The sequence below is a fragment of the Vanessa cardui genome, chromosome Z (genome assembly GCF_905220365.1).
Source record: "Vanessa cardui chromosome Z, ilVanCard2.1, whole genome shotgun sequence".
NCBI classification, from domain to species: Eukaryota; Metazoa; Arthropoda; class Insecta; order Lepidoptera; family Nymphalidae; genus Vanessa; species Vanessa cardui.
The window spans coordinates 9,926,782-9,949,308 of NC_061154.1; the positions used below are offsets into that span (position 1 = coordinate 9,926,782).

Here is a 22,527-nt window from a genome sequence, read left to right on the forward strand (position 1 = left end):
TCAAGTTTAAATATATGTACATTGTACGCCCGCCGGTCCCAAGTTGACGTCATACAATTATAAATTCTTGTATTTTACAGTTGCGATAGCCACATAACACGTACAACAACTGGTGTATTGTAATATGAAAATAGAAACTCATAAAAAATCATATTTTGACGAAAATAATTTAAACACCTAGTACTGTAGTAGTCTTTCAAAAGCAGTTTTTATGATAAAAAATTAAATAAACGATCAAATAATAGTATATTTTAATACAATTAAAAGTTATCCTAAAAACATTATTAAAATAATATATAAAATTATACAGTTAAGAAAATTATTTTTTAATTACAATTATAAAGATGAATAAAAACATGAAATATGACATGATGGCCGATGGGAGTAGGGTGCTCACACAAAGTGAAAAAGCGCAATACTGCTTATGTGTGCGTGTGTTATAATCTGTATTTTGCAATGTAAATTACAATACTATTATCATGTTATATTTATAACATGATTTGTCTGTAACGCAAAACTACTTAGAAATTTGAATATTTGGTAAATTTGTAATTATCAATGACCGAACAGAGCCAGTTCTAACTTTGAAATTAAGGAGGGTTTCAATTCAACTAAACTAGCCCGTTGACAATTTCTGTGTTAGCAACTTTTTCAACTTTTCAAAGTAAACAGTAAATATTCAACATTGTTATGGATTTGTTATTTTGTCACCAGCGCCTGTTGACAACTTTTAAGTTGCAATTTTCCTCGTAATGAGATTTTTAATCTATGCTATGATCTTATTTTCTAATAATTAAAATGTACGTAGATGTATCCAGTACGCAGGCGTAAATACTGCCAAAGAGAAAAGAAAATCTTTGTCTCGTCACATACGTATCGGTTTTAAAAATATTCTAAGGTAAGGCAAAAATATACCGAAAATTCAGAGTAATTATCAAAATCCAAAGTGACAAGTTTAACTAAAGACCTGCTACCGTGGTTTTATTTACTGGTGACAAAAATACACAGATAAATCATAAATACCGGTCTTGACAATGGCGCTAGTAGCGACTGCCGATCGATCGATAGTTGTGCAGAGGAGATTTTGCGCGTTTAATCACTTCCTAGTTAATTAAAACGTAAAAAAGTAAAAATACGTTTCTATAAAAGTGAATACGGTTCTCTTGTGAAAATAGTTTTCTCTTATAATTGTTATCATTTTCGTGGACTCACCACTATTTAAAGTCGAAGAATTACTGCACTTATTGGAATCTTTTTGGTATGTCACGAGAATTATTTTGTTCTTTTTATTATCTATCTTATTATCTAGTTAATAAGTTACTTGATATTCTGAGTTATTTTAAATAAATAAAAACTTTTTTTGGTGGTAAGTTATTATTGCAGGAGAAAAAATTGACTGCAAATAAAAAATATTATTGCATTTTTTTTATATTTCTTGGCCTTTTATCGCTATATAATATGCTTAATCAAATCCCCTTTTTATCTTATATCTATATGTGAGATTTTTTACACTGCTCTTATAATAATATCTTATAATACCTCACACTGTTATTGTTAGAGTATGATGTCATATATTAGTAGTAGACAATAGAAACATGGTTTGCATTTAAATTTGATTTGAAATTTAATATATACTGAAGTCATTTTAATATAAAAGTTTTTTATGTAAACAGACTTGTGAAAATATTATAAATATAAAAACATATGTGCTACCTTGAGGCAAGATATGGTGACAACAAAATTTTATCCATTTTTGATTGGAAATAGGTACTTTAAATAACTAGAAACATGTTGTGGTAAATGTTCAAAATTCCACAATGATTTCTCAAATAGACATTAAAATTTAGGTCAAAAATATGATTGGAAATTGTAAAGGGGGCAATATATTTAGTTCATGATAATTTCCTTGTGGGAATAAGTTGTAATGCAGATGATAAATATGGATATTTTATTTAATGTTTATTTTTCTAAGTATCTGACTTTTATTGACCAAAAAGAACAATAATCTATATCATTAAAAGGTTCATCCGAATACTATTGTAAGCAAACAGCATTTATATTTCAAACTCAGATTAGTAAGCTGTTTTTATCTCTCGTATATATCTTTCTTACAGTGCATACCAAACCTATTCAGTGAAGTTTTAATGTGTATGCTTATTTTGTTTCTCAATATAGAGGAAACACACATTATTGCTTATCTTCAGACTGCTCACAATGTTGTGGAGTTTACATATAGAGGGGTTCATGTACTTTTCATTTAAATCTAGTTAGACTCGAGCTATAATTTATACGTATTTTAGATATATAGATAGATATATTTCCACATGTGTGGCCACAAGACTGTTCAGAAGCCCATGTGCCAAAGTATTAATGCATCTTATTACATCTTAAGATAACAATGATGGCGAAGTCCTCTTAATGAAATTGGGTCACAGCTGCAATTTTCCGTGAAGACTAGACAATTGTGCTCAAGTTGTTTTTTTGTTTTAATCATGTGCACCAATCATTGTTAATCCATGACATGGCACATAAGAAAAACTATTTTTTAACCTTTTTCCTAGATCTGTTCAACAGAGAGCATAAGCATGATTGACGCTCCTAAATGTGTGCTTGCTACAAATAATAAAAACAGACAAATTAGTCTATATATCTATGCTTTTAAGTTTGTTTTATTAAAAAAAATTTACTCTCATCATTAATGAATCATTACATTCAATTTAAATTTGAATAATGATATTACACTTTATTATTTATCCTTAATAAAAAAAATACAAACTTTACTTGATGTAAGCCTGTCTGGGTAGGTACCACTTACATTGTCTGAGGGCAGTTGCAGGACCACTTACCATCAGGCTGCCTGTATGCTCGCCACCAACCAATATTATTAAAAAAAAAAAGTTATGGGCTTTCTTTTTTTTATTTATAGAGACACATGTTTTTAATAAAATATTAGAATAACGGCTTTTAAGTAATAATTAATATCCTTATTTAGTGTTTAATCCTCCAATAAAAATAAAAGCTTGTTCGAAGAGTGGGGACGAGAATAGTCTTAAAGTGTCAGGATGAAGCTTATGACCGCTGTTGGCTCTTAATATTAATATTCTCAGAGTGTGTATGAAGTGGTTTATTTTATGTTACAATTTTATTTTGAGCCTCTTAATATGATAGGTAGGTCAATTTGGATAATTAAGTTCATGTTAGCATATTAAAGAAATTGAAGGAATATATTTGAAGTAGTTCATCCTAGATTTCAGTTTGGTGATAAACTTACCAAGTGATTCAGAATTTACTGAATTGTGTTATATTCCTTGTCATTGGATTTAATGACATAATGATGCTAACATTGAAATAAAAAATTTGATTTTTAAGCAGTTTTTTTCGCTTGCGTTAGTGTTGGTTAACACACGTGTTAAGAGATTTTGAGTGTTTACGTTTAGTTCTGTAGTGTATTTTACTGTTAATAGTACTATTAGTTGATATTTGGGTTAGTGGTGTTACTAACATTTATTCATATTGTGAGTATTTGCTGTATTTTAATATTCTGTAGTTTTTAAGTTTTATAATGGAGGTTGATACTCCTCCCGAACCCCCTGATCCAGGTGGCTCAGTAGATTTAGTTCCTGACAATTGTTCTTCTCCTTCTTTACCTGTTTCTCGTAAACGACAAAGTGATAAGGAATCAATTAATTCCGACTCCAACATAAAAAAAACGGTAATTCATCCCACAACCGCAACTCCTTCCATCCAAACGATCTACACCCATCCTTCCTACTCTGAAGGCCCTAAGAGTTACTTAGACAGTGACAAAGGCCCTTTCATTGTTCATGTGTCCCGGGAAGTCTCTGATCCTGCTTCAGGAACTACTATACGGGCTATCAAATTTGGGCAATTTCTACATACTCACAAAATTAGTGGTATTATTAATGATGGTCTTAAAAATGTAGGACGCAATAAAATATCTGTTGAGTTTTCAACAAGCAAGGCAGCAAACTCCTTTCTAGCAAACCCTGTTATTGAAATGTGTAAATATAAAGCTATTGTACCGACTTTCAATATTACTAGAATGGGTTTGATTAAGGGTATTCCCGTGGACTGGACAATGGATGAATTAGCATCATCACTCGAACTTCCCTCTGGATGTGGTGAAGTTTTAAAAATCAGACGCCTTAACAGGAAAACTTTTACCGATGGTGTTATCACATGGGTCCCAACCCAATCTGTGGTTATCACATTTAGGGGGCAAATGCTTCCCAATAAAGTGTTTTCCTATCATACTTCCCTACCTGTAGAAATGTATAAACTTCCGACGATCCAATGCCTGAACTGCTGCCGTTATGGTCACATAAAAACTCAGTGCCGATCACAACCTAGATGTTTTAAGTGCTCCAAATCCCACACAGGTGAGTCTTGTGATGTAAGTAAGGATAACGCCACTTGCTTACATTGCTCAGGTGTTCATTTTACTACGGATAAGGACTGTCCTGAATTTTCACGCCAACAATCCATAAAAATTGTTATGTCCCAAGACAATGTGTCATATATAGAAGCATCCTCAAGGTTCCCTCCTGTTCGTAGATCCTATGCAGAGATTGCAAAAGAGATGTTTACCCCTCCTATATATTCTCCAACTATCCCAAACAAATCTATCCCTTCACCTGTCAGATCCTATCGTAAGACTGTTATAAGTACTCCTCGCCCAAGATCACCGCTTGGAAAAGGATACGATAAACAGGCTCACCAATCCATTGTTAGCAATTGTCCCTCTACTACTCCCAACGGTTGTGCTCTCAACCAAAATACTCCTCTCCCCGTAAATAACAATCCCAACTTCTTGGAAATGTTAACGAAGATACTTCTAAGCATTATTTCAACCTGTAATGATATCCCTTTACCGTCCAACGTTGCTCAAGACTTAGGTCAACTATTCTCAATCCTTAAAAATGGCCCCAATCAGCTTCCTTCAATGGAACTGCAAGAGCGTCCGGCCTAAAAAACACGAACTCCTCTCTCTTATTAATCTCCATAAACCTGTCATTATTGCCATCTCTGAAACTTGGTTGATCCCTGGATCCCGATTCCGGGTACCGGGCTTCTCCTGTTTGAGAGATGACAGGAGTGATGGTTATGCCGGGAGTGCCATTTTTATTCGGCACTCCCTTCCCTTTTCCCAAATCCCTCTATCCCTGTCCAGCCAGCATATTAATGCTGTTGCTGTTAGAGCCCTCAACATCTCTTTTCTCTCCCTGTATATCCCTCATCCTAATCCCGCTTTAATTCCCGAATTATCCGCCATCTTCTCTAATCTCCCTCATCCTATCCTTGTCATGGGGGATTTTAATGCCCACCATACCTCCTGGGGTTCACATTTTTGTGATTCGTTTGCTCTCTTGTTGATGGACATGTTTGATGATGCAAACCTCTGCATCCTCAATAATGGCTCACCAACTCGTAGAGTATACCCCAACCAAAACCCAAAATCCGTTGTTGACCTATCCCTAACCTCTCCTGCCCTTGCTTCTCAATTATCCTGGAATGTCCTATCATCCTCTTTTGGTAGTGACCACTTCCCTATCCTCCTTTCTTTATATAACCGATCCATCCCATACTCCAACCCAAATCCTTTATTAAAATATAAATTAAAGCATGTTAATTGGTCTGCATATGCTGAATCTGTTGACGACATGATTGACTCCCTCTTTGTGTCGCAAGACTATCGAAATGTAATCCTTTGCTACGACCTTTTCGTTAATGGTATTTTAACTGCAGCTGATCTCCATTTTCCCAAAAAACACATCTCAAAAAATCATTTGCTTTCCACCCCCTGGTGGGATGAGGAATGCAAACGATTAACTGAACAGAGACTAGAGGCTGAAGAAACATACACTATGTGTATGTCTATGGATAATTTTTACAAGTATCAGAGAATCGATGCCAAATTAAAACGTTTGATTTCTAAAAAGAAAAAAGTCAGTTGGATTCAATTTTGTGAATCCCTGAGCCCTCGTTCCTCTTCCTCTGCAGTCTGGTCCCAACTTAAAAAATTCCGCCGTTGCCTTAACTCTGACAACCCTACCTCAAATACTCCTTCTGAGTGGCTTAACAATTTTGCTGATAAGCTTGCCCCCCCTTTTGTCCCATATGAGGACAGTTTTCTAATTTCTACGCCAGCATCTACTTTGGATGAAATGGATGCCCCCTTCTCTTTTTCCGAACTTCAATGTACACTAAATGGTCTATCCGATTCGACACCTGGGGAAGATGGCGTTCCTTACTCTTTTATTTCCAAATTGAATGATAAAGCTAAACATTGTTTTTTAAATATTATTAACTCGGTTTTTATCAAAGGAATCATCCCGCAACCTTGGAAGTCACAAATTGTTATTCCCATTCTTAAACCGGGTAAGAACCCTTCCGATTGCAATTCTTATAGACCTATAGCTTTATCATCTACTTTGGCAAAGATCACTGAACATCTCTTGAAGAATCGCCTGGAATGGTTAATGGAAAGCAGAAACATACTTGCTCCCTCTCAATTTGGCTTTCGGAAGGGGTCGAGCACTATTGATAGTCTAAGCATACTTACAACAGACATTCGGATTGCCTTTGCGAAAGGAGAGTACCTTGTGGGAATATTTCTAGACATATCTTCTGCATATGATAATGTCCTTCTTCCGTTGCTCAGGCAGAAAATGCAACAGCTGAGTATACCACCGAGGATAGTTCATTTCATATGTAATCTGTTAACTTGCAGATCAATAACGGTAAGACACCAACATCTCTCACTTCCCCCCAGATTCGTCTGGAAAGGTCTTCCTCAAGGCTCTGTACTCAGTCCTCTGCTTTATAGCATATACACTCATGACCTCGATTTGTCTGTTAACAACTTTTGTAACATCCTCCAGTATGCTGATGACATAGTTTTATATCATAGATCAAGTTCCGTTGAAAATTTATCATTTCGATTAAACTCTGCTTTGCATTACCTATCCCAATGGCTCTGTGACCATGGCTTGTCGCTGTCGATAGCCAAAAGTCAAGCAGTGATTTTTACGAAAAAAAGACGTATTCCTGCCTTTGATCTGTTTTATGAGGGTCAATGCATTAACTTTGTAGACAAAACAAAATTTCTTGGTATAATTCTCGATTACAAACTGAACGGAATTTCTCACTCCGATTACATAGCCAAGAAATGTGAAAAATCTATTAATGCCCTTAGAGCTGTGTCTGGAGTCTGGTGGGGAGCTCACCCTTATACATTAAAATTGATCTATAACGCAATAGTTCGTAGTCATTTGGACTATGGACTGTTCGTTCTGGATCCTTTTAATAAATCAGCTTCAGAAAAATTAAATAAAATACAATATAAATGTCTCCGTATTATATTGGGTGCGATGAAATCCACCCCTACTAATGCTCTGCAGGTTGAGTGTGTTGACCCTCCTCTACAGATAAGGAGGCAATATCTTTGTGACCGCTTTATCATCAGATTGTTACAGCTACCCTCCCATCCTCTACTGATTAGATTAAACAAACTATCCCACCTTTGTAACCCAGATAATCCGGCATCCCCATTCCTATTAAACAGTTTCCTCAAGTATACCAAACTCCCCCATCCACTTACCACTTTTCCCTCTAATCCTCTTTTTTCCACCTCCTTTAAAGCACTTATTTATAATCCTCCGGTAATAACAAATCTTGGAATCGTAAAAGGTTCCCCTGATGCTAATATCCAATTTCAAACAATTTTTCATCAAAATTGGCCTAATCATCTCCCTATATATACTGATGCCTCTAAGCTCTCGCCGACCGGCTGCGTTGGTGCAGCTTGTTGGATTCCTAAATTTAAAATAGCCCTATTATTTAAATGTCCCCCCGAAACCTCTGTATTCTCCGGTGAGGCCATCGCTTTACTGGAAGCCGTAAAGTATGCCCTGTCACACAATATTCAGCAAACAATTATTTTATGTGACTCACTAAGCTGTCTGTTAGCCATTAAAGAGAATCCTTTTCGTAGCAGATCAAGACTTTCAATCGTTTTTAAGATCAGAGAGGCCCTGTTGTCCTGTCATCAACAAGGGCTACAAGTCCTGCTGGTCTGGATTCCTAGCCATTCAGCTATATCTGGTAATGAGATGGCAGACTCATATGCTAAGATTGCTATCCAATCTGGTACATCTGAGCATTTTGCCAACACATCTCAGGATTTGCTTTCTCTAGCCAAAGCTGAATTGATTAAATCCTGGAATTCTTTTTGGGTTTCATCAAAATTGGTCAAGGGTAAATATTATTCGGCGTTACAACCTGAAATTCCGAGGCGACCTTGGTTTTCATCTCACAGGCACGCTGACCGTTGGGTCACCTCCACCATCTGTCGGTTACGCCTCGGCCATTCATGCACACCTACTCATCTAGCAAAAATCAGAGTTCGTGATCACTCGCTGTGTGAATGTGGCCTAGACGAAGGCTCTGCAACCCATATCCTGTTCCTTTGCCCTAAACTTCTTCGTCCCATTTATGACATCCTCCCTCCTAAAGTCCCTCGCCCTATAAATGTTGAATGTTTGTTGACGTTTGTGTTTAGTCCATTTTGTTCAATCTTATGTAAATATATCAAATTAAATAAAATTAAGTTGTGAATAGTCCAATTTTTCATATTTTATTACATATATAGTTTAGAATACTAACAACTATTTTTTTTTTTAATTATCCTATTATTAACTCTTAATGTTTGTGTTGTTCTAGGTTAAGGATTAACAAGGAAATTAATACTACTATTCTTGACTTTAAAATTCAATTGAGTTTAGTGTCTCAACCGTACCGATCAATCTCATTCGTGTCTTCTCCATCCTACGTGACATTGGCGAAATAATCTGTGCCCTGCCGGCACAACTAAAAGCCATTAAACTAAGAATTGAATTGAATTGAATAAAAAATTTCAAAGCATATCTTTTAAATGGCATAACTTGCCTTTCGTCCTTGTTTCTATGTGTAGGGAAAGTTATAAAGGTTGTTATATAATATAGATGATGGTATTGTATAATATTTATTGTTATGGTGTTATATAATATTTACCTTAAAAATATTCATTGAGAGCACAAGTTGATTTCATTATGTCGCTCGTTAATAGAGAATTTTACATTGAAATAGGTTTTTAGAAAAGAAATAACGGTGAATAAGATTTATGAAAGATAGAAAAGTAGTTGCGGAAGTCAGATAACATAACAATAAACTATTCAGCCGTGGAACTTAAATATATTATTTAGTAGCATTCAAAGTATTTGTTTAGGTCATACACTGCTGTTCACGAAAGTGTCAGTCGCAGAATAAACTTGAATTTTTTAGCATAGCTGAAACACGAGTCCACCATTTTGATCTCGATGTAAAAAGTATATCTTTGAAGTGATTATCCCTTTCGTTTATGCACAAATTGCGCACTTGGTTCTCTGGGATGGCAAATATACTCTTTTATTGAATTAATACTAAATGCCTAAAAAAACTCTTTAATTTCATTACTATGATGGTTGAATATGATAGCATATTTAGGGTATTTGTTTAGGTATTTTGTTTCTGTCAATGTAACATAAATCTAGTTCCAAGCGAATTAAAAAAATAAAAGTGGTGCTATTATGATTACCGCTAAATTCACCTATTACCTATAAATTTTCTGAATCATTTTATTTGAGCTAATTTAAAAGACTGGATCTGGCTCGATTAAATTTTAAAATATGCATTATTTTCAAACAAGGTGTAAGAAATGCTTAATGCCGGACCCGAGGGTTAAGCCGGTGTCGGCAAGTGAATCATCTGCATCAGACGAAGCGTCAAAATTGGAACTATATCTTCAGAGACAACTTGAAGAGGATGTAGCAAGGTAAGATATTTTTTCTTGATACTAGACTACGTCGGCTTTAGTTATTAATAAATATTAATTTTGCAAAAGTACTAACTAACAATAATAACAATTAATGCATCAACTAATACAAATCTAATCATATTGTTAAAGGAAATTTAAGGTTTTTTAAAATTTTAATTTATATTTTAACTAATTTGAAGTGCATGCAGCATTATTCTAAGTCTTATGGTTTAATTTAAATTCATTAATTTGCGTATTATTAACCAGTAAGCTGATATTTTAAAGTATTTTGAGCAGTTTCCCTATCATTTAAGGATTTCGAACTAGATCTCCACTTCAACTTTTTGTAATACTCCCATTTAAAAACAACAAATTCACATTTTGCTACGGCACAAAAGTACCAGTTAACAAAAAATATACAAGACTCTATTAAATTATCCAATTATGAGATTTTATCTTTTTGCAGAATTTTTGACGAATCGATTTATTCTGATCTAGAAGTGGCGTGTGGGAAACACCACAAAATACTAACTCATTCTTGCATACTAAAAGCACGTACAAACAAATTTTATAGAAAGCTTGAAGCATTTTTGCATGTTAACATCGAAAAAGAAGCTTTTGATGAGATATATTCGTTTATAAGGTAATTCATTGTATAACATACTAACATGATTTTTATTAATAAGTATTAGTGGGTAATTAACGTGATTGATTGAGATTATAAAAAATAGAATATCTTCACCATTTTTTTGTTTTCAGCGATGCTTATACCGAATGCGATATCACAACCCAAGAAAAGGAGATTTTAATTTTTTTGAAAAAACACGTCTTTACAAAAAGTAATTTCATTGAATTAAATAAAACAAAGGATGAAATAGACGATATTGATGTATTTCTAACTCCAAATTGTACAAGTCCCTTAACAGAAAAAAAAGGTCAACAAATATCGTGCCTAAGTCCAAGTACCGAAATAACAAAAGAATACTATGCATTAGTGCATATTGAGGGAAATTTATTGGAACAAGAGCTTATAGAACAAGATGTTTTGTCAAATGCATTTCAGACTATAAAAAAATCACAAGAATCAAATAAAGTTACACAACGCAATAAACCAACTTCGTTGTCCCTTATTTCTAGTCACTCTCCCAAGACCATAAAACATTCCAATGATTGTGATATACATAATAAATTACCGCATGATCCTGTTGTGTTGAACAATAGTAAATTTATAAAAAAGGCGGTCCGTAACGATTCTTTCTCTGAAAGAAACATAGATCCAACATATTCTCCAGACAGCTTAATCACAGACGAGCCCAGTTCCTCTTCAGACTACTTGTCTGCTGTGTATACTTGTTCCCCTGCGTTGGGATCTTCTGGATGCTTGTCTCAATTAAATGCTGAAGACAGTAGCTTTAAAATGGAAAACATATTTACGTCATCTGATTCGGGCTTGGAAAATACTGGTTTGTTGGAAAGTCTCAACAGTCATAAAGATGTTACATTAACGGACATATCTTTATCTGATAGTACAGTACATGACAGAACCGTAGAAGAAGGGTCCAGTCCAGAAGCTGACGTAAACCAGGTACAGATGATAAGAATTCCTATTGTCCGCACCACACCATTATCGATTTGCACTACATCACAAGGTATAGATTACATAGAACAGAAAAATAGTTCAGAAAAAAAATCAAATGAGAAAGCTTGTAGTAAATCCTCCAAGGAACAGAAACAGCGACAGAATGAAGAAATTGTAATATTAGAGTCATCCTCGGTATCTTCAGAAACTGGGTCTTGGGAATCAGTTTTCCCACCTAAATTATCAGATAAGGAAGCTTGTGACAAGTTTATACAAAATGAATGTCAGAATATTAGTCAAAATGTTGCCATAGTAGAAAAAAATAAGCAGGATAATATATCGGATTCGGAAAACTTCGCACCCTTTTTAGTTAAAACAACACCATGCTTTATTGATGCAGCAAGTTTGGTTGACGAAGAACACGTATCATTAAGCTTACACAGTCAAATTCTGACTAAAAAGGCGAAAGCCAAATCTAAAAATATACCTGTTCCAAGCCAGCCGGTACCTTGTTCTACAATCAAGGGTCACGATATTAGTCCAGGGGATTGGTCTGAAAGTAATGATAATGAAGATTCATTAGAACAAGCAGATAATAAAGAACCTGATTCAATACAAAAGGACTTATCGCCAACTATATTTGAAATGACTCCTATTACAGAAGATTCTTTAAGTGCTAATGATAATCAAGAATATAAAGAAATTTTTGATACATGTAAAACTAATAACGTTGCACCCGCTCAAGAGTCAACCAGTGCAGTTTATATGGGGACTACACCACACAATTCTATAATGTCTTTAAAGGGTTCTTCTTTGAAAAATTATGATTCAGAAGAAAGCGAAAGTGATACAATAGTTATGAGTAGGGAAAGTCTAAAAAACTTTAGGTCTAATCGGTATAATGAATCCCCACTTGTATCAGATTGTGTTTCTCTGGAAAACATTAGTTCACCTAAATTAGGGACACAAAGTAGCAGTCCATCAATTCGGAAAAAAATAGACAATATATTCATAACGACGGAGAGCTTGAATGATAATGAAAATAAAAACTCTTCAAAACAATCAAAATCTGCATCAGCATCCGCCTGGGTAGTTGATATGTCATTAAGTCCTAAAGTAGCTGATGACAGTAAAAGCAATTCCTGTCAAAATGTAAATATTAAAAAACCTAGTGACCGAACGTGTGCGACCTTAAAAAATGAGTTAAAGGTCGGTAGTAATGATAGCTGTAACAAAAGTAGAAGTTCCGTGGACTCGGATAGCTCAGAAAAATCGGGCCATAAATTCTACATTGATTTATCAACTTTACCTGACCCCTTACCTCCAGAAACAACGAACGTTGATAAAAACAGCGAGAAAGGGAACATTTTTTCTATGTACATCGATTTGGGTGAGAAATCTACACTAAAAGAAATGCCATCCCGACTATCATCTTCACTCAATGCTAAAAAGCAATCGAACGAAAAAACCTCTACTTCATTGAAACATATTCCAACTTCAAAGACTCCAAAAAATTCATATATTGAAAAACCTTTACCATGCAGTTCTAAGACAAACGATCAGTCTGTAACTTTTGAAAGATATGAATCGTTGTGTAACGATCCTAACATCAGTATTTCTGATATAATAGCCATTCCAGAGCCTACCTGTCGGAAATCCAATAAAACATTCGAAGTCGAAGCTGAAATAAAAAATGACAGAACAACTCGACGTAAAAGTGATAAGTCCTTTAAACCAGACTCGAGAGCAGTAATACGCGAGGAGACGACAAAATGTGAGGATACTGATCTATTTGTTAGGTTATCGGATTTGGATAAACCGATACAAAATTCAGATGATTTCGAGAGAGAAATTATGGATGCAAGAATGACAAGATCCATACCCGATAACAATTGGTCAGAACAAAATAAAGCAGGTACATCAAGGTCGAGTGAGGTCATAAGTTCATTTCATTCAGAGAATGCATTAAGCTTAAACAGGCTTTTTCCCCATCTGAAGAATGAATTTAGCAAAAGTATGCCCATATCGCTTTCTGGACGAACACAATCCCCGTCGAGGCAAGGGTCTAGTGCTTGTGAAGTAGATGAGCATAATAATTCCGACGTGTCGGAACTCAGCAGCGTGCAGAGTAGTATGTGTCGGTCTGTCATTGGTAAGTCGATTCTTAAATATGTCGTCAATTAAACACATTTGTAAACTAGTTGTTATTAAAATAGTAATATATATTTTTTAGAGAATAGTACTACTGAAGAGACGAGTCAAACCTCCAGTTTAATAGGCAATTGTCAGTCTCGATTAGGTCAAGACTTGTTGCGAATGTTCCTAGAAGAAATAGCGCCTGATGTTATCGTCGAAGTGTCAGGGAAGCGTATTAAGGCACACAAATGTATATTATCATCAAGGTATTTCTGAAGATAAATAAATAGTATCATAATTATTTTTATATTTCAGTTTACTTAGCTACTTATTTAATATAAAAATATTTCAGATGTCAATATTTTGCCGGTATTTTGAGCGGTGGGTGGGTAGAAAGTTCTGGAAATGTTATTGTTTTACCGCCGTAAGTATTGTAGTATATTTATTAAAGCTCGAATTTTTCCTCATATTCAATTACAAATTCATGCATTTTATTTCTAAAGGTTTTCCTTCAACGTTGTACACTTCGCTCTGTGCCATATATATTCAGGCCTTTCGAATATTCCTGATTCGATAAGCATTGTAGAACTGGCAACCATCGCCGATATGTTGGGTCTTGAGGGATTGAAAGAAGCCATAATGTTCACACTAAAAGCTAGATATTGCCATCACTTCCACAGGGTGGGTATTTATACAGCAATAATAATTTAATTATTTAATAAAGAAATTTAATCACTTAATTATATTATACTGTAATAATTTTAAAAATAATACTATTATTTATTCAATAGAATAATATATACGCTTTAATAATTTGATTGGAATAATTGCTTTTAGCCGTGTCAAGTGTGCACAGCTGGTGTGTTGGAATGCTTCCCCCTCTCATCGGTTTATGGATTGGACGATTTATATCGTAAATGCCTAAGGTGGATAACGAAGTATTTCACAAAAGTGTGGCCTACTAAAGCTTTTGCTACGTTGCCTAAAGAGCTACTGGACAAATGTTATCAAGAGCACATAATTAATTTGACGATTGATAACCTTATCGACACCGTCTATGGATGTGGCATTACAGGTGCGACACGTCACTAATAATAAAGCTAATTTATAACATTAAAGATTAGTCTTGTGTAGCGCTAATTCTTTAGGCCTTATGTACACTTGTGATGGGTGAAACATACAACTTTTTAATTGCTTACTCGGTAATAAAACTAACAATGAAAACAGTAAGTAACGTAATTCGTAAAAGATATTTGAGGTGTAATGTAATGAGTTAATACTACTAGTACTGTAATGAGTTAATTTTGAATGTAAGACAGTAGATACAAATGTTCTTAAATATTTTAAAGAACTATCGAACTATATACGATATTTTAATATCTGTGTGACAACGATATCACAATATAAATTATATTGTTAATATTATTTGAGCCCGTATATGATCAGTCAAACGAAAAGTATACATTTTAAAAGTTAAAATAAGTCCCATATTTAGTGGTTTTCAACAAGTAATTTATTATTTTAGTTGCATCACTTCAAAATAGCAGATGGGCAGAGAGTGTGGCGCGCATGTGTCGACGTCTGGTGAATGCTGCAGCACATTTCGCAGCACCAAGATTATTGGCAGTGCTTGAGATTGTATCTACAGCCCCAGACGCACACCAGTCGGCTAAACAAGCCCTCGATGACTGCCTGGCCGCTGCCATCGAATGGGCACCGCCGGATGAAACTTGTCGTGTATACGCATTTCTTTCACATTTGGTTAAGGAAATGAAGAGTCAAAATTTCACCAATAAAGATTTTATGAGTAATGGCGGTCAGACGTCTAATGGCCCGGAACTTTCCAATTTTCTATTCAGTCATGCGAGTTGCTGGCGCTTGCAGTGCGAAGGAGCACTCGTAAGGGCCGCGCCTCGAGTTGTTGGCACTCAGGCTTTCAAGGATTTACCTACAGATCTACGACGCCGACTGCGAGAACTTGGCTGTATCATGTATGGTCCGCAAGCTATTCCCTTGACAAATTCTCCTCTACAAGATAGGAAGAGCAAGAGTGCCTATCAAAGTAAACCTTCGAAGACCATTAATTCTGCTACTACTCGTAGTCTAGATATGGAGAAAGTCCGAAACTCATTCGTTCCTTATAAGCCGAAACCAATTGTGATGGGATCGAAAGATAAATTGATGAGCAGCGCTGAGCTTCGAGACATAAAGAAGATCGCTTATAAAGCAAATATGCCCAAAGTCAGAACGACCAAAGCGCAAGAAGAACGTGCGAAATTCAACCAAACCAAAACATTGACATCTCAAGATCGCTCCGTCAACAACAAACCAGGATCAACCCGTATGTTTGAAAATACGAAACCAAGATATTTGGAACCGCGTTTACCCAAAGAAAAGGAGAAAAAAATGCCACCAAGAAAGCTTGTTAATAAGATGGTTTCATCCAGTGAGTCTTCTCGCAATTCAAGTCCAATACAATCTCGTAACGTAAGGGCCAGTCGTATAACCAGTAACCAGATATATGAACACAAGACCCACACAATGTCCCAAGATAGCCTCGCCACTTCATCTCGGCCACGTACAGCGGAACCATCGACTGATTCGCTTAGCGGGTCTCAGAACAGTAATAAATATGCCACATACACAAAAACGAAACATACCGGCAAGGGCTCAGTCGAATGTACGTTGCTTTTATTTGTCTTTCACTTAATTATAATTGTATCTATTTGTCCTAATTATGTGTTTTATTTTACAGCTGTGATTCCAAAATCTCAGGGTCATTCGACAGCATCTTTGCTACACTCAAAGATTAAAACTAAGATTCCCGTATATTATAATCAAAACTCCGTGTCCTGCAATGGGAACAATAAATCAAACGTCAGCGCTAAATCCTGGCAGGTAAGCAACGCTCTGGTATCAGCTAAGAGTAAGAGCAAAACCTGCGAGCGAAAAGTGTCCGGATCTTTGATGAACGCCACAAAATCAAGTTCGGCAAAAATCGTTCCAAAGGTAACTAAAGAATCACAATCTTCTTCGATAAAATCATGCAAGCAGCAGAAACATGCACCAAAAAATGCGAACAACAGTATGCAGAGGCGGGAGGATTGCGAACGGGAACAAAACATTCCTGCCATGGAACGTTCGGGAACGTTCTTAAAGGATGAGCCAATGTTCAGTGATAAGAGCGCTGACATGGATAAGGGCCAGTAATTTAATAAAAATATATTTTCTAGTAACTGTAAGTAATAATCTTACCTAACCTTACTCAATTCACATAAAGTGAATAATTCTAGAAAATCTTTGTAGATGTTATTTTATAAGTTCTTAATCTATTCTTTTTTTTTATTTATATCTTATTTACTCAAAAATATTAATTAACTTTTAAATGAGATTATACTATTTACATATTTATGATTTACAAAGGTTGTAATCGATCCCAGTTTATCACAAGATTTGGTTTAAATGAACATTAAGTTGGAAGTGGAAATGTTATAGATGTTGACGAACACATTGTAGTTATAGAGCCTTCGAAGGCAGTGCACTTATCACACATTTATCAGAATTTTAAATCTGGATGTTTTAACTGGTATAACCATAATATATGTGGATGCATATCTTAAGATCCATCGGTGTCATCAGTAGCATTTATTCTATAACAATTGAATGTAGTAGATTAACATTTTGTCCCATATTGCGACGGCGTACTGCGCAACTAAGATATACTCCTGATATTTGAACCTGCCACACTTACAGTCCGTGTCTGAGGTGATGATTACAGTCAGGATAACATGAAATGGTTTTAATCTGAACGCAGCTTGAATGCGTCATAGGTTTCTAAACTTATGACCATTCTGATTAGCCAGTCAACCTGATCGATTTCAGAAATTTGATGTTAGTGTTATAAATGTTACTTGCAATTATGAATCTAAACGTAAAATATTTGTTGTGAAGTAGCGGAAATAGTCATAAATGTATTTATTTTAAAACAGTTGTAGAAACATTTAGTGAATAAACAGTTCCAGTTTGGATTTCACTTTTGAATGGCAGATAATTTAATTGTGAAACCATTTTTTGAACAGTCGAATATAATGAGCACCTTTATTAAGGCAACTGATGAATCTCTATTGCCAACGAATATAAATGTTCCATTTGAGGTATATATAATATATAGGTATACTCAGAAGAGAATGCTAAACTTTGCCACGTGCCAACTTTCACTTAAACGTTAAGATGACAAAAGTATGTCCATAAGCCAGTGTGTCCGTATTCAGTTGTGAAATCTATTATTGGAACTCGAATCACGCTCAATATATTAGACTTAAACTGCGCCCATGTATTGTGGTGATGATTAATTTAATACAAAAAGTAGAATTTCATTCTTAACGCATTCTCCTCTCCCGATCTAAGCAATCTCTAACGTTGGTACTTAACAAGGTACAGGTACTTATCCAACGTCTTAATAGGATCATCATTTCCTATTTATTATTTTCAAATGAAGATATGTAGGAATATAAGTGTTGTGACATATATAATTATTAAGGAAATCAATATTAATTATATAATTGCTTTCCTAGCGAAATTTATTTTTACTAGTCTTTTATTTAATTTTTAATTGTTAATAAATATAGCCGTTTGTGTAGGAGGTAGAGTTCACGTCGAATTTTGTCCCCTTAGTAAAATTCCATGTAGTATTTAATATATGTGTATAAAATTAATGATAATTGTCCGCGTTCGAACTCATTCATTCATTATAAGCTATACATTATAAAGTTTACTAAACCTAGTGTTAAATGTTAATCGTTGGTTTCATTTTAATTTACAAATATATTCTTGTACAGAGTAGTATATTCTTATTTTGATGTACTATATGTGTATATATTATATTTTTATTTTCAAATATTCTAATAATAATAATATCGTTATTTAAGTTGCAACGATTCTTGAAATGCTTAGCTGCAAATGGCATGCAGGTCTTTTATACGATATTTGGTGGCCGAGCTATAAGTTTGTGTCGCACTTTTCGTTCAACGAATTCGATTATATATAAATGTATTTTTCAAGCGTCAACTTCTTGGACGCAGGTAACATCGTCTTACGGGCATGGACTTTATTTATTCACTATTAACATTCCGTTTGATTACTCGGATATATGAAAAATCAAATGAACTGAGTCCATTGCTTGTGACCGAGTTGTTTTATCGTCTACCTCTTCACATGCTGTTATGTTCCATCTCTATAATAGATGATGGAATTTTATCAGCAGAGTTTTTCGCTGAACTTCCACTAAGCTACTTATCTCTTTTAGCTTGTAATTTATTTTGTACTTAACACGCTAATGATACGCTGTTATATTAGCACTCGAAATAGCAATTTATTGTTGTACTGGGCGGTATGAATTGATTTAATCCTTAATTCGAATACTGTTCTTACAGAAGTACAGCAAGGCCTTACGAAATTGTTCTTGAATTACAATCGGTAACGCTACGATGACTTTTTGTTAATTTCGTTTCATATTTTTATGAAAAGGTAAAATATGAGACCTATTTTTTTGTTTGGGGATCCAAGACAGGGTTGGTTGACAAATTGGATAGTTTTGACTGAAGTAGGTACTTAAAAGTAGCCTGGACGTAGCTCTCGACTTACGTTCTCGACTCTTTTAGTTATTCTATTATAACTATGTGACTTAATTCGTTATTATTTTGCGGTTCGAGATATTAACTCTATATAAGATTTAACGAAGGAATCTCCTCAGTATTGAATGAATGTAATATGTAATTTATATTTCTAACGGCTTTTTTATCAACACGTTTTTAACCTTTTATCTAAAGATAAAGTATATATAATACAATTCTAGTGTATAAATAAAATAGTGAGTTGCTTATAATGTCTATACGTGTAAAGTACGACACAACTTAGAAGTAGCATCGGCAAATTCAATAAAACTGATTACTGCCGATTTACACGACCAATATAAATAGCTTCCTATCGCGCTATTCGACGCTATATTCGTCGCTATAGATTCTCGTGTCAGTTCAACCTGAGACAGCTAGTTCATGTAAATCGAATATATAATTTCATATGATATTACAAGTTATTACGTTTGTGTAAAGATCATATTCGTATAAGAAATAAATGTTGATAATTTGGGATGGCGTACTTAACTCGGTATGGTATACGGATGTGATCGGTTTTACGAATTTCGCCGATGCTACATGTAAGTTATGTCGTACTATGCACGTATCCTTAATAACTGGGGATAACCCTATAAATGATCTCAATGATGCTCTCAGTATTCAATATTTACATTTCAGGTTTGCATCAGCCATTGTTAAAGATAAACGTAGGCCATGATTATTTTTTATATTTTGCTATGTTAATTATGTATAATACGTTAAATTAGAATTTATATACTCAACTGTATTTTAATTTTTCAAAAATGTAAAGTATTAAATTAACAAAAATGATATCTTCTGTTAATTTATTGCTTTAAATAATCGTAATTAATTGATTATTTTAGTTGTAGGTTTTCATCGCGCTTATAGAAATAAGATTATTATAGGATTTGACCAGGCTACTGATACGTCCATTTATTTTGTAATACCTGTACAAATTTACTTATAAATCCTTCCTATGTATTTTTATCGAGATTTGGATGAATAACGTAACATGGAAACAGGCCTGCTAGTATTACATATTATACTTGGTACGCTCAATCCAGATATGTCGTTATTTTTTAAGATTTATTTTTAACACATGTGGGAACATGTCTTGATCGACATTAAAATCATAATTAAAAACTATATGGCACTAAAATATTATCTAAAACGATAAATAAATCTCTTAATTTATATAATCACATTAAATTAATAAAATACATTTTTAAGCCAATTTTGGATACATATTAAAAATTTGTTAAATTTTTTATAACACAGTATTTTCTCGAACACCGTACCTTTGTCACTATTTTTGTTTATAAACAAGGAACTGCTTTGTCTCGAAAACTATTTAGAAAATTTTAGTCCCACCGATTGATAATTATGGTGTTTTATTTATTTGTATTATCGGTTTTAATCTTTAAGATGCAAGTTATTATATGTTTTGGACAAATAAGACGGCTTATGTCATCTTACATATCATAATAATTGTATTATTATTTTAAATAATTTACACTTAAAAAATATAATATTTGTGGAATATAAAATTCCATAATCGTTATATCTATATACTACTTATGACTTAATTTATTGCGTTTTTTTTTTATTTTTTACAATATATCTCTTCTTTTTCTTAAGTTTTGTTTTTATAGTAACGTTATATTTTATTTTTAGCATTTTATTTAATAAACAAATGCAAGTTGTGCTTATAAAATAATATTTAAGCGAAAACTTCGAAATGGTTTATAAAAGCAATATAATTTTTAATATTTATACACTAATAGTAACCCAGTTGACTAATAAAATTTTATAAAATTGTATGTGCTGGACACATTAGTACAAAGCCAGAATGTTTTGTTACTACTATGCGAATATCGCTAGTTAATATAATTTTTCAATTTTTGTTTGAGTAACCATTTATAAAATGTATTTGTGAATTCATAAATATATTGTTTGGAATTATATTCATTCAGTAGCCTGTATTTTTTTTATTATTGGATAAAATTTATTTAAATATATGCTGTATATTTTCTTGTATTAAATATTTATGACTAAGTAAAAAAAATTGGTAACGCTTTGTTTTAACAGCTTATAATATTATCTTCGATGCCTTTACCTTATGGTTATATTCAATTCTCGACAAAGAGTAAATATGTATCGATGCTTAATAATATAAATTGTTATTTGAATATATGAAAAAGAACTTTTTATCGTTTATTAAGAGTTTATTTAAATGTGTATATTGTTGGTAATAATAACTGTATTAGATATTTCCTTAAATAAAGTAATGTGCATTTATTTGGTTATTTTATTAAACCCCAATGTCTGTTAATTTTATTCTCAGCAAAGTTCTCTAAAATCCTTGATGGATTATGTATGCGCATTCAAAGTTCATGGGCACGAATATTAAACATAAACGTCAAAATACTGTATCCCAACCATAAGAGGAAAAAAGCCAATTACACATTTGACACGAAATTATTCGAGAGCTTGATTTATCTATGGTATTAACTATGGATTTGCGAAAACGACGTTTTGAACGTCGACGAACGAAACTTATCGGAATTTTGGCAGTAAGATTAAAGAGTAAATAAGTAGCAAAGTGTAATAAATAACGATTTATTAGTCATAAGCTCTTTCTAGAGCACAATATGGCTGAGTTAATAACAAATCGCCAGAAATGCGTAAGTCTAACGTTTGTTTAACTTTTTTTCTATTCGCATTCGAATAGGCTATTATATCAGCAACATATAAAAAGATCCATAGACCAGATCTGTGATATATCTTGTACGAGTGACATATTTATATGAATATGAAATAAATATAATTTTAATTAGTCATATATTCGTAAATATTAAAATTTTATTGAATGTTTTGCACTACAATAAATACTTTGGAAAATAAATTGAGACTCACTAAATAGACTCCTAGAGAAGTAAATGAAAAGAAAAGAATTGCGCTATATTTTACAAGAAATATGACCAAAATCTGTATTTGGGAAGTTTACATATATTTAAGAAATTAGAATCTTGGTTTGTCTTCATCAATATTGGATTTGGAAAAATTACCCGTACATTCTTACCGATTAACTTGTTAATAATAAAAGAAATATAAATCACTTCTCTTTAATGGATTTTAAAAAAAGGTCGCTTATTAAAGTATACTGTCATTACAGTTTAACTTGCAATGAATTAAAAAAAATAGTATATTGCTCCTATTAACTTGAACTTCGTTTTATTTTGTATTCATAGAAATATCACAAAGAATTTAGTAGTAGACAGTGGATCTGTAACAGCACTGTATTA

General features: G+C 33.6%; 1 protein-coding gene across 3 annotated transcripts; it reads left to right on the forward strand.

The window, feature by feature from the left end:
• The first annotated feature begins 740 nt into the window (after positions 1 to 740).
• LOC124542900 lies at positions 741 to 21,520 on the forward strand. 3 transcript variants are annotated; one of them, XM_047120813.1, is made up of 10 exons: positions 741 to 898; positions 9,746 to 9,871; positions 10,320 to 10,496; positions 10,613 to 13,584; positions 13,666 to 13,834; positions 13,921 to 13,992; positions 14,072 to 14,249; positions 14,406 to 14,643; positions 15,094 to 16,248; positions 16,324 to 21,520. In XM_047120813.1, exons 2-10 carry the CDS (start codon positions 9,762 to 9,764, stop codon positions 16,776 to 16,778), a joined length of 5,526 nt encoding a protein of 1,841 aa, XP_046976769.1. In that variant the 5' UTR covers positions 741 to 898; positions 9,746 to 9,761; the 3' UTR covers positions 16,779 to 21,520. The 3 variants fall into 3 exon arrangements, with proteins under 3 accessions (XP_046976769.1, XP_046976768.1, XP_046976770.1); XM_047120812.1 differs by lacking the exon at positions 741 to 898 and adding an exon at positions 938 to 1,258; XM_047120814.1 differs by lacking the exons at positions 741 to 898; positions 10,320 to 10,496 and adding an exon at positions 938 to 1,258.
• The last annotated feature ends 1,007 nt before the right edge of the window (positions 21,521 to 22,527 follow it).

Coding starts and splice junctions, on each gene's coding strand:
- LOC124542900 (XM_047120813.1), top strand. CDS start 9,762: ATGCCGGACCCGAGGGTTAAGCCGGTGTCGGCAAGTGAATCATCTGCA. Junction 9,872..10,319: donor CTTGAAGAGGATGTAGCAAG/GTAAGATATTTT, acceptor ATCTTTTTGCAG/AATTTTTGACGAATCGATTT. Junction 14,644..15,093: donor CTATGGATGTGGCATTACAG/GTGCGACACGTC, acceptor TTATTATTTTAG/TTGCATCACTTCAAAATAGC.